Here is a 12,357-nt window from a genome sequence, read left to right as displayed (position 1 = left end):
GTGAGTAGTGTCGGCGCGATGGCAAGCTGCCTCGCTGCCCGCTGCTTGCCATTTCGTTTTGGAAAGAATGCGGTTGACATAAGGTTTAAAAGAGAGGATTTAGAGGATTTAGATGTTGTTCAAATCCTGCGCACTCACCGGTACCAATTATTGGTACCGGTGCAAGAGCTATTATAGCTCTTGCTTTGAACCGCTGTCCATCAAGACACGCTCCTTACCCAATGCAAAAGCGCTTCCCCTGCTCTTTTGTCGTATGGGCAAGCCACGGACAATTATTACCCAGTTAAGTCATTCAGGATCCATCCAACATCGATACCAACACCGACACCACACAGTAATGGACTGCAAAGGCAGGGAGCACAATGGGCAGGCGATTAGCGCATGCACGTGGATTCGGTGTAAGGAAATGCACAGCGGAACTTGTCTCGCTCCACAACCCCAGTCGCACACTCCACGCGCACACGCGGTTTTTACATGCATACGCACCCACCCACCCACCCACCCCCACACAAACGCACAAACACATTTGGACATGCGGACCAGGCGCATTTGTGACATCTCTTCCTCCACGAACCTACCTCAATAGCATTATCAATTTATCATCGTGCTCCTTAACAAGTTAGAAGTTACAAGTGCCGCACGAGTGCGGGGGGGTCCGTCAAAGCCGGGAGGCCATGGACTATATATATTGAAAGTTGATTACACCGTACGACGGACGGCGGTTTGGGTCCTGCCAACTAGACCCAACATCCGTAGAGACAGATCAGCCACCACCACCATCTCAGCATGCGAAACTTAGTCCATCAACTAGACCTCATCTCCACACCTCAGCAGCGTTAGTAAACCTAGACCTCCCGGACAATGTCGGGGGTCTGACCAGAAATCGAACCCGGAACCTCCACATACACGAAGGCGACACCAGACCACACCAGACCACCACACCAGACCACCACACCAGACCACCACACCAGACCACCACACCAGACCACCACACCAGACCACCACACCAGACCACCACACCAGACCACCACACCAGACCACCACACCAGACCACCACACCAGACCACCGCACCAGACCACCACACCAGACCACCACACCAGACCACCACACCAGACCACCACACCAGACCACCACACCAGACCACCACACCAGACCACCACACCAGACCACCACACCAGACCACCACACCAGACCACCACACCAGACCACCAGACTAGACCAGACCAGACTAGACCAGACCAGACCACCAGACCAGACCACCAGACTAGACCAGACCAGACCAGACCTTATCGAGGGCAGGCACTTCCGAAACCCGTCTCCCAAACTACGGAGGCCGTTTCGCCCACCCACCCTGTTGTAGCAAAGGCATTGAGAGTAGGAAAGTAAAGTCTGTCTGAGGCCGGCACTCCCCCGGTCACGGTATAGAAACGTGTTCCGATCGTGGGTTTAGTATGAACTCTTAACTTTGATTGCTGTAAGCAATAACAATTTTCAGTATGTTCAGGAATTTCAAGGATTAATGTCGTACAATTTCTTAGGATTTATATCATCCAGACCAGCCCAGCCACGCAGCCAACACACGCAGCCAACTCAGCAAGGGTTGCTCAAATGCCCGACATGGTTTGGACATCAAGATGCAGGTAATTCAAATTCTATAGGTGCACATGCCAGGTTCATCGGATTGGGACTTAGAAAGCCCGGACTCACGTGGGTTTGAATAGATGCCTCCAAGCCTGATGTCAGTGTGAGCCACTCATCTTAAACTGAAGCGGGGGTCCTTGCCTGGCTTGGTCAGTCGAGCCCCTGGAACCATCCATCCACAGATCCGTCCAGGGGTAGACCATCCAACCGCTATGGACCCTGTCCAACGGTAAGCCCAACAAAACACGTGGGCACTGACGAACTCACGCAGATGTCGATTGTGTGCTTGTGTCAGGAGCCTCTGCAACGGCGATACCAGGTGTCGCAAACCCCTTCGCATTCCCCATCAGGCTAACGAGCACCTGGTGCATCACGGGGTGTTGTAGTGTAGTGCAGTGCTACTGGCCCGTGAAGTATGTCTCAGGCCGGCACTGCCCCGACCACGGTATAAGACCGCGCTCCGAACGTGAGTAGAATATGAATTCTAAAAGAACCCACGTCCGTTCTGTGAGCAAAGACGATTTCAGTAGATTTATGGATTTCGGTAAGGCTGTCGTACAGATTCATGATGTTCAGTTCCAGTGAATTCTTACAAACGATTCTTGACAGCCAGGTCAGTTTTCAGAAGATTTCATGATCATAATTGATTCGCATATTTCGTGATAAGCTCATCGTTACTGTGTAGCTATCGCGCTACAACACGGGGTATGTTGTGTCAGCTCAGTGCACGAATACCTGTAAACACTTTAAAACGAAGCACCGTCAGCCCTCCTGCTCACCTGCTCACCCACCCTCCCAGGCCTGCAGTGCACCGCCCCCATATATACAAGGGTTTGGCACTACTGGTGAGGCGCGACCATTGCCCCCGGGAGATCCCGGGATCGATACCCATTATGGTCAAAAGTCCTTCCGATAGTGGAAGGCATTGCGCCCCTAGATGATGGACGGTGGTGACCTGGGATAAAGTTAACCTGCGAGCCGACCAGGAATGGAGTTGGGCCGCTGTCGACCTGGCAGATTCCATGGGATGCTGGTGGTGGGTGCGGAACCTGAGCGATCCACTGAGAAGTTAACTAGGGTGACTGGATGAGGGTGCCCCGAAATACCGTGGAAGGCAGGGTTTCGCAGGGTAGCTGCCACGGGCGAAGATACACCCCCCTGTTTCACACATCATACAAGGCCCACCACGCACCCCCAACTAAGAGAACCAACGCGCATGGCGAAAGCACTATCTGTACATACTCGCCATGCGTTTTCTGTACGTTCGTCAACGGTTCGGGTCCGACTCGCGTTCAGTTCAGATGTACAGCGACGCGGCAAACATGATGTCTCGTCGGATGGTGTTGGTAGCTTCACGAATCTTGTCAGCGAGCGTGTGGTCTCCAACCGCCGCAGCAGCGTTAGCCAGCTGCCCCAGCAGCTCGTCCAACCGGCGTGTCGCATATTACTGCCAACCGCTCGCCTGGTTTTAGCAACCTTGTTCTCCGTCCATATTGCTTAGGGAGGAAATGCAACAAAAGATTGATGAAAGATTGTTTTCATTACAGCAGGTCCACGTCCAGAGTGGGGCAACGGTGCATCCTGCGCCCAAACACTGTATGCAATACAGCGGGCGATCAAGGACCAACGGGGGTGCCGCGATGTCCAAACCTAAAGCACCCCGAGTACTGAGTCCATTTCCCAACAGGTGATGAACATCATCCTGCACATACTCGTTCGCATCCTGCACACGCACATCCTGTATGCATGCGTGTAATTGTGTGTCTCTGCTTAGCCCCTCGGCCGTTTCCCCCCTCACCCCCCCAAAAAAACAGCGCTAGCTCAACACTTATGCTCCAGGCGACGGTCCACCAGCATTGGAACTAAAAAGCGGTTTGGTTGAATTACAGGAAAAATGACGGCAATAGATCAGTCCATCATCGCATTCCTCGTCGGTACGTCGCGGATTGATATCGATACGCGGGGTAGTTGGGTTGCAGAGGCTGCCAGAGCGGGTCGCCCGCCAGCCAGGCCGCGCACCGGGCCGGCCTGGCAGACACCAATGCAAACGTGCACGCTGTCGGAACGAACACACAAACACACCACATATACACACAGACTCACATACCTCACCATCGTCCTCTCGTTCACACGATCCTGCAATTATTATTCCGAACTGCCATCATGCCATCGTTCCACCATCCAGCATTTCCTTCCGGGCACTTCAACAAGTGCCTTCCCTCACTCAAAAAAGCTGAGCGCAGAGCTCTCCTGCGCTACATAACCCCCCTGCGCCCGCTCCTCCTACGTAGCCCCTGCTGTGCTCCTGCTGCTGCTGCCGTCACCGACTCTCTGTACTCCCTCCCTGGAGCTCGCCTGGATCCGCAGAACCCCGGTGAAGGTAACGGTAACCCAGCAGCAGTTTCTGTACACCGTTTCTAAAAGGTGACACAGATGCGCGCCTTATTCACCTACACGCCGACACGTTCACCTAGATGCTCAGCACACGCAATTCACACATCATGACACACATGGCGCGGATAATTTGCCGTCAATGACACACACACACACACACACACGCGCGCACATGCACGCTCGTCTTTGCGCTCGTCTTTCTTTCCAACAAGTCCTGTCAGAGTTCACTACTTTCAACACTCCACCTTGAACTCCTAACTCTCAACCCAGCTCGAACCAGTGCACATCTTCGGCGGTTCTCAACCCGTTCCACGTTTTACCCTTCGTCCACAGCTCGTAGACCTTGCTGCGGCTTCTTCTTCTGCTTCCTCCTCCTCCTCCTCCTCCTCTGATACAGCTAATGCTGTCACCGCACGCCCCCGCTAGCTTGTCGTCGCCACCAGCTGAGAGTTGCGCGACACGCTGCCGTGGCCGGGTCTACAACGGGCGTGTAGTTGCCGTACGCCATGGACACCTCGATCTGGCCGTGCGCATGCGGGCAACGGTGGGTGTGGGACACGCCAGGGAGGAGGTGGTTCCGGAGCCCCGTAAGATTAAACATGTCAGAGATCGGGCCCGGTCCGAATTCAGTTACGGGTTGGGTGGGGGGTAGATAGCAGTGCAGTGTGTATCAGTCACAAGGGAAAAACTCCCGAGGTTGGGGACCGGATGCGAGCCGCAACAGCAGAAACACATAATGGCCATCAAACCATTGACAGTCAAGGAAGGGGGAGAAAGACGGAACCGGACCAAACTTCTGTTTGTATCGTCACAGGTCATCATGGCCACTCCTGGACCACACTGCCTGGCCAGCACTGCCAGCATGGAAAGGCGGTGGGACTTCCGCCGCCGCAGCGACGTACCGATTTGTACAAATTAACGTTGTGGCCGTACATGGACGACGCCTTGGACTTCTTGCCGTTCAGCGCACCACGCGCGTGTGCAAACGCAGAGCTGCTCTCCAGATGCGGTCGGTGGATGAGGAAGGCAAAAGGATGCACACGGAGCTCATACCCTTCGTACGCCAGTGTACGGATATGTATTATTTTGTTCTTGCCGTATCCGCGGAAGCGCGCGTCTGCCCATGACGAGCTCAATCGGTCGACGACGACCCATGGTTCATACCGACCAGACCACTCCACGACGTACGGCTCTGTCGTATTAAACCATTTGCTGTAGTCCGTATTCTTATGTCCCGTAGAACCCCAATCGAAGCGGAGGACCTGGGGGACGACGGCAACAGCAGGAACAGGGAGATATCTGAATCGAGGGTGGTGGGGGGTGGGATCTAGGGTGCAGCACGGCCCGCACACACCCGTACACATCCACTGCCGCGCCACATCCGCAGGCTACCTTTCCGTGCTGGAAATACGGCAGCAGTCTACTCTTGTTCCCCGCCGCTGCGAGCTTCTCTGCTCGCTCCACTTGCAGGGTCACCGATCCGCTGCGAGTCTCAAACGCCGGCAGAATCCACGCCGCGCGCTGCCTGCGGCCGTGCCTCCCTTCCAGCCCGATCGTCGCCAACGAAAGATTCAGCTGCGTCGCGAGCGCCGCAGGCACGCCGTCCAGACGGGAATCCCCCGTGGCAAAGAGCGGCGCGGCTTCGCCGGCAGCAGCCGCCGCTGCGGCCGTAGTGGCCTCCGTCACGTACGTCGCCGCGGCGGTGGCGTTCAGCAGCTCTGAGCGGAGGCTGCTGGACACGATGAGGTCGACATCCACGAGGCCGATGATAGGGGTGCGGGCCATGAGCCGCGCATAGTTGCGCAGCGTGTTAACCGGGTACAGCACAAGAGACTTGCCTGCAGGTAGGTGACATCGGGCGGGGTCATATATGTGGCGGGCGCTATGGACATGGCTTCTGCTGGTGCGTGTAACTCCATCATAACACACCACACAGCGCTCTGCCGCCCTTCTCGCGGGGACCTTCCCCCTCACGGTCTTCTCTTAAGTCCTCCAGGTCGGTCGAGCCAGCGCGCACTAACCTTCCCGGTACGGCTCCGCCAGGAGCATGAGGTCCAGCTTGCAGGGCTGAGAAGCGTCTAGTCGCGCATGGAAGGCCGCCACCGTGTTCACTGCGCGCTGCAGCGTGGCATTGGATACATCGCCCAGCGCGGCGTCACGGCTGCGAGTCAGGCGCGGCAACAGCACTGGCATGTGCATCACCGCCGCGATTGGACCCGCCCAGGACCGGCACATAGCCTTTAGCTGCCATTTGCGGTTCCAGGACAGCTGCGTGGTGATGGTCACTGGCACGTCGGCGCGCTTGCGCGACCACCACATGCCCACCACCTTGAAATACGTGGGCTGGTCTCGCATAGCGTCGGTCCAGGTGGTACCTTTGATGTCGGGCTGGTGGGTGTTAATGCAGGCAGTCAGTTCGGCGGGCGTGCCAGGGAGCTCGTAGGAGGGAAGCGGGATGGCGTCGCCAGCGGACTGAGAAGTGGTGGAGGCGGAGGAGGAGAGGAAGGGGCTTGTGGTGGTGCTTGGGTCGCCGACAAAGCCAGTGCTTGCAACTGCCTGATGGAGCTGGCGCAGGTCGAGTTCGAGCCGTAGCTGTGTGCCTGTGATGGAGATGGTGGAGGCCGGGGAACTGGTGGTGGAGGAGTAGAGGTCGGAGGAAGGAGAGGTGCGCTTTTCGGAAGCGGAGGCCAGGAAGGGTGTGAGGAGCAGCGCGAGGATGGCCAGAAGGCGACGCCAGCTTGGACGCGGACGGGGATGGGAGTGAACGTCAAGGCGTGTTGCTTCGTTCGAGGAGTGGGACCCGTCGCCGAGCGGCATCCGGTCCGGCGGCCGTGGCAGATGGGGTAGTTTGATTGAAGGTGCGACTGGACGTCCTGATGCTTCAGGCCTTTCCATGTGTTGCTGGCGGGGAGTCTGTTGGAAACTTAGGTGATTACCACGGCAGCTGCATGCCACTATGATCAGTCTTGCATGTGCAGGGCAATTAATTCCGGTATTGGGAGGGCTGCACCCGGGTGCGTGCCGTCCATCGCATGAACACCCTCCGTCAGCGCTGTTCGGTGCGAGCTCCTCCTCATGACCATTCCTTGCATTCTGACTGCTGAATAACCTGTCTGTTGCGGAATTGCTACATAGCACTCCCGATGAGCTGTTCGCGTTTGAAGCCGTGCACCGCATACAACCAAAGCCTCCGGAGAAGTGAAACCATGCGTAATCTGGCAATGCAAACACCAATTCCACAAGACATTACGCGTCATTTCTTGTTAAGTATCCAATTCGGCACGCAAAACTGCCGAACGCGGTCGGATTTGGAAAATGCGCATCACCATAAAAGAATTCTCACCAAGGCCCCACGCCCACCTTTGGAAAACAGTGCCCGGTGCGCCAGCCAAGCCGTTTTCCAGCGACCTTAACTTATGTGGCGCTGCACATAAAATAACTAAAAGTTATCGCCTCAATGCACTTATACCTAAGCTTTTGGGGCCAATACACTTTGCGCCTTTCAGCCGATTATGACATCTTACACAAGGTCCTCCTATACGGCCAAAAAGCGCGTGTATTTTGAAAGGACCAAACAATAAATACAGAATTATTGAACGTATTTTAGTTAACGTGGTAGCTGCATGGCAGTTGAGCTCGACCACACTGTACGAAGTGTGGCGAGCGAATGTCCTGTACCGCTGCCAAGGCATTTGACCTAGCTAGGATACGGCCTCTACGGCCGCGTCATAAGTTGTCAAGCTTCTCTTCCTGCTGTTGCTGTGGCCCCAGCTCGCACTCCACCGCGCTTGAGCCCAGACAGCCCGCAGTCGCCCTACCTCGCAGTCGCCCTGTGACCGTCTGGCCGTGTGACAAGTCCATGCTGCTCACGCTTGATTCTCCGTGTACGTGCTGATCCAGTTCGCCTCCCTCACCAGCAGCAACCCTCGCAGCCATCCTCCAATCTTCATGAGCCTATCCGCAACAACCACTCAGGCCAACTCATCACAACTTCCCCCCATCTCCCAACACGCACATGCACACGCACCCACCCCATCCACCCACTTCTCATCCTAAGCTACTACGACGCCCGGGGCTGCAACTGCGGCCGCCGCTGGCGGAGGCGCTTTGGCGCCCATAAGCCGCTTAAACATGACGTTATCTGCTAATGCAGCCTTCACATCACGGACCATGACCCGCAGGCTCAGCCGTGTCGCCGCGGGGGTGCGGCCCTCCGTAACACGCAGCAGCCCGTCGCAGTCCAGCCCCACCAGGGCGTCCGTACGGAATGCCGATTCCGACATAGCCGGAATGTCCAGCTGCCGACACAGCGCACCGTACTGTGTATACACCTCCGCCAGGCCTAACGCCAGGCCCGCGTCCCCCGCCAGAATGCTCGCAGGCGTCCGTGATGGCGGCGGGCCGCGGGCACAGCTGCTTGGTGTCAAGGCAGCGGCGCCCCCCGGGCCCATTACGCCACGCACGCGGCTAACGGACGGTGTGGCAGCGGCGGCGGCACCGGGCCGGCCGGGCTTGCTCGGCGTCGGACCGTCAAAGCAAGCACCCGGGTTGCTGCTCGCCGCTGGCAGCGGTCCTTCCTGGTTGCCGATTTCCCGAAACGCCACTGCGTCGGCGAATTTAGGCCTGGAGCCGGTGAAGAGAGCGCTACCGGGCTGAAACATAGCTCCACCCCCCTCACCGCCAGCTGCTGCCGCCTTGGTGCCCACAGCGGTGGCGAGTGCGAGCAGAGCCAGCTGCTGCTGCGGTGGGAGGCCCTTAATCTTGGCCACGACTGCTGGCTGGCCGTTGCCCTGGCTGGACATCCGCTGCAGCGCAGCGTGCACCTCCCGGATGCCCACGGATGCGCGGGCGGTGGCCGGGTTGGCGCGATTGTGCTCCATCAACACATCCAGGGCGGTACGGCAGGCCTGGAAAGGGGAGTGTGGCCATGGGGGTGTGTGAGAGAGTTCAAGCATCACAGAACTGAGTCAAAATCAGGCGATCGGCAAAGCCGCGGCGATCGTTTCAAGGAAGAACGAAGAACGAGGAAGAACGAGGAAGAACGAGGAACGAAGAACGAGGAAGAACGAGGAACGAAGAACGAGGAAGAACGAGGAAGAACGACTGCCGGATCCGCTGGCGACCTGTTGTTACTATTGCGGCCATGCACGATTCGCGGGAGAACGTATCTGGGGAGAACATATCGATAACACGTGCAAGCATTAAAAACCGCCAAGCCAACCTTCACTACTCTCCTAAACCCTCGCCAAGTGATCCAAGTGATCCACTCGTGAAATCACGGCGTGAAACCTGCTGTCCGGAACTAGCGAACTGGCTGGCCAACCTTGATCCAGCCTCGGCCTTTCTACTGCGGGCTGTGCGGCAACCTGCACACTTTCACACGCACCTTCAACGCCTGACGAAGGTCCCCACTGCTGCTGCTTATACTCTTTGCAACCATATCCAGCGCCGCATCATCGAAGCAGCGACGCCCCCGCGGGTGGGCGCTCAGCTGCGCGGACAGAATGGCCAGAACCTGGAAAAGCCAAGGACGTGAAATGTGAGCTTAACGGAGCATAGTCATATATATACACATCCTGGCATCTGACTGTGCCGACGCAGTGAAAGGATACGGCTTCAGGAGGATCGCGGCAACGGCATGCTGCAGCAAAATAATCCGGCAGACAGGCAAAAAGCAAAAAGGCACGCTCCCACCACCCAAATGGCCGCCCAAGGCTATGACTCGAGACGGGCCCGTGCGCCAGGACCCGGCTCCCATCTCCTACCACTCGTATCCGTGTCCTTTCAACTGTTCGACTCTGCCATAGCCCATGCCAGAGCATCCGTGTCCTGTCCCTACACCCCTCGAATCGTCTCTTCCGTTATACCACCCTGAAATACCCTAAACCCCCCGGACAGGCAGCCAACTGACCAACCTGGGGCCTGCTGTATGCCGTGAAGACCAGGTGCCTGGGCGCCATGCCCCGAACCCTCAACAACGGCATCATGCGCTCCGTGAGGTCAAGACTGTTGGCCACGGACAGAAGCACCAACGACAGCCCTGGGGGTTTGCGGAGGCGAATGGAAAACATCGAGAGATCATGGAGTGGGACAGAGGCGGGAAAGGACGCGGTGCAGATGAAAGCGAAATGCCATGCAATACAAGTGCAAAAACCAAAAGCTGCTCGCAGGTAGAGCTTACCCGGGGTCGTAGGCAGTTGGAACAGCCGCACCAGCTCTTCCCCGCCATCCCGTCGCCGCAACAGTCGGTCCACCTCATCCAGCACCACCACGAACACGCGGCGCATCGGCGCCTCGTCCTCGTGCCCAGCGGCGTCCTCGGCCCCGTTGCGCCCGCGCTTGGCACTCTTGGCGCGACTGCCCTTAGCGGCGCCCCTGACCCCCTTGCCAGCAGCACCAGAAACCATTGTGGAGTGCACAAGCGAAAGCTTGGAGAGCGTGGCCACGAGGCTTTCGTGTGCGGCTGTCGCGTCGGTGGGTGTGGGAACGTCCGGGATGTCGTTCTGCGTGCAACTCTTGCCTGTTATGGGTACAGGAGACATCGGCCATTGGGTGAGTTAAGTGACATCAGTCTGTTGGCTTCAGGTTACGCTCACTCAAGTTCGGGAGATGCCAATTATGCAAGGACGCAGGTCTACGTGCGCTTGCCGGGTCACAGGTGCTTCCCATGCTCAATGTGACTCACGGCAAAGCTCAAAGGTGTGCTGCAACACCGTTCCTGCGTCAACACATACAAAGCAAGCATTATGCTGTAGGAAACAAAACGCCGTACCCGAGTCAGCTGCCGTTGCGGCTCGTAGAAGCTCGTTCTGTAGCCTGCCGTAGAGCTGGGCTGGGTCGTCTAACGTCATGCAGTTGATGGTGGCGCAGCAAAAGGATGCTCTCCCCACCCCGCCACCGCACGAGGCGGCGATCATGGGCAAACTTGACAAGAGGCGTGATACGGTGTACGTCTTGCCTGTACCTGGAGGTCAAGCGAGTCATGGTGCACGCAGTACACCGCATGGGAATGTAAGGAGGATTAGGACGTGGAGGCATTGCACCGCTCAGGCTCGTTGGATCCCAAATGCTTCGCAACGGCATTCTGTTTCCCCCAGGCCCATGCCGCGTTGCAGCCGCTCTGCGTTGATTTGTTATGCTTACATATACCAAAACCCCTCTACACATAGACAGTATTCGAGTTCCTTCCCAGAGCCTTGTCCAAGATCGCACCTAATGGATCAGGGTTCAGTTCCTTCCTACCCATAACAGGAAACAGTACTGGCGGTCAGTTACGTGGAACCCCCAATGCCACATCTTCCCACCGTACTCACCAGGAAGGCCGCTGATGTACACCGCAGTACCACGGCCCGAGCTGCAGCACTCGGAAACCAGGCTGCACAGCTCCTTGAACTGCCCGGTACGTCCCGCTGGCTCAACACTGGGAGCGCTGCCGGCGGCCTCACCACTGCACGTGTCGGCTGCTGTTGCAGCAGAGGTGGCGGCAGCCGTGCCATTATTAGTCGTTGCTGCGCTTGCAGCCGCGGCACAGCTTGCCAAGGTGCTGGCAAGCGCCCCCGGCATCAGCAGGCGGCGAATCTGGGTAAACTCAGCGTCACTGAGCGACCCATTTGGCCGGACGGCTTCCACCGCGGCGACCGGAACGGTTGCTGTTGCTGCGGCTTTGGGACTGCCAGGTGCAGGCCGCGGCGAGGGGGCAGCTCTGGGGGACCCAGCTGCCATGGCAGCAGCAGCCGGCGCTGTGTCTACGGTTGCTACAGGCGCATTCACGGGGCTTGGCATCCGCTTTTGTGGCGAGCTGCAGATCGAAGGCTGCTGAGGCTGGGGACCCAGTGGTACAACCGGTGCGGCTGGTGCTGCCGCAGGCGCCGTTGCTGGCATCGATTCTACGCTGCCCGGATGCGGCTGCAGCTGGTCCGAAAGGATGACAGAAGGGTTTGGTACAACCGCCGGTGCGGGCGCTGCTGCTGCTCCTGTCGTTGTCGGCGGAAGATCCACCGGCACTGGGGAGCTTGCAGGTGCAGTTGGTGAGGTACGCTTGCCGGTTATTGTCGCCGCCACAGTGGGCGCTTCAACGGCAGCAGCTGCTGCTGCAAACGCCGAACCATCGTCGGCGTGACTGGATGGACCCAAGGCATCCACTGCTGATGCAACCCCGGCTTTGGCGAAGCGGCCGCTTCGCCGAGTGCGCTTCAAGGGAGGCTCAGGCTCGGGCTGGGACTTGAAGGCATCGAGCACTGGGGCAGGCTGTTGTAAGGGAACAGGGGGCCCGTTGACCTTCTCTGGCACGAGCTCGGCCGCTGCTGCGGATTTCCGTGGTC

At 57.9% G+C, this 12,357-nt stretch overlaps 1 protein-coding gene across 1 annotated transcript; it reads right to left on the bottom strand.

Annotated features, from left to right (window-relative positions):
- Positions 1-3,984: 3,984 nt before the first annotated feature.
- On the bottom strand, positions 3,985-12,283 carry VOLCADRAFT_108086 (uncharacterized protein). The gene is made up of 10 exons (XM_002958264.1): positions 11,350-12,283; positions 10,722-11,000; positions 10,218-10,556; positions 9,952-10,076; positions 9,423-9,551; positions 8,206-8,943; positions 6,058-6,508; positions 5,429-5,874; positions 4,939-5,298; positions 3,985-4,556 (listed from the first exon to the last, which is right to left on the bottom strand). Exons 1-10 carry the CDS (start codon positions 11,915-11,917, stop codon positions 4,443-4,445), a joined length of 3,549 nt encoding a protein of 1,182 aa, XP_002958310.1. The 5' UTR covers positions 11,918-12,283; the 3' UTR covers positions 3,985-4,442.
- Between the last annotated feature and the right edge of the window lie 74 nt (positions 12,284-12,357).

The sequence above is a fragment of the Volvox carteri genome (assembly GCF_000143455.1).
Source record: "Volvox carteri f. nagariensis unplaced genomic scaffold VOLCAscaffold_90, whole genome shotgun sequence".
Taxonomy (NCBI): Eukaryota; Viridiplantae; Chlorophyta; class Chlorophyceae; order Chlamydomonadales; family Volvocaceae; genus Volvox; species Volvox carteri.
This window is presented reverse-complemented; position numbering and strand designations above follow the sequence as displayed.

Coding starts and splice junctions, on each gene's coding strand:
- VOLCADRAFT_108086 (XM_002958264.1), bottom strand. CDS start 11,917: ATGCCAGCAACGGCGCCTGCGGCAGCACCAGCCGCACCGGTTGTACCA. Junction 10,077..10,217: donor CCAACTGCCTACGACCCCGG/GTAAGCTCTACC, acceptor GCAAACCCCCAG/GGCTGTCGTTGGTGCTTCTG. Junction 5,875..6,057: donor GGCGGAGCCGTACCGGGAAG/GTTAGTGCGCGC, acceptor ACCTACCTGCAG/GCAAGTCTCTTGTGCTGTAC.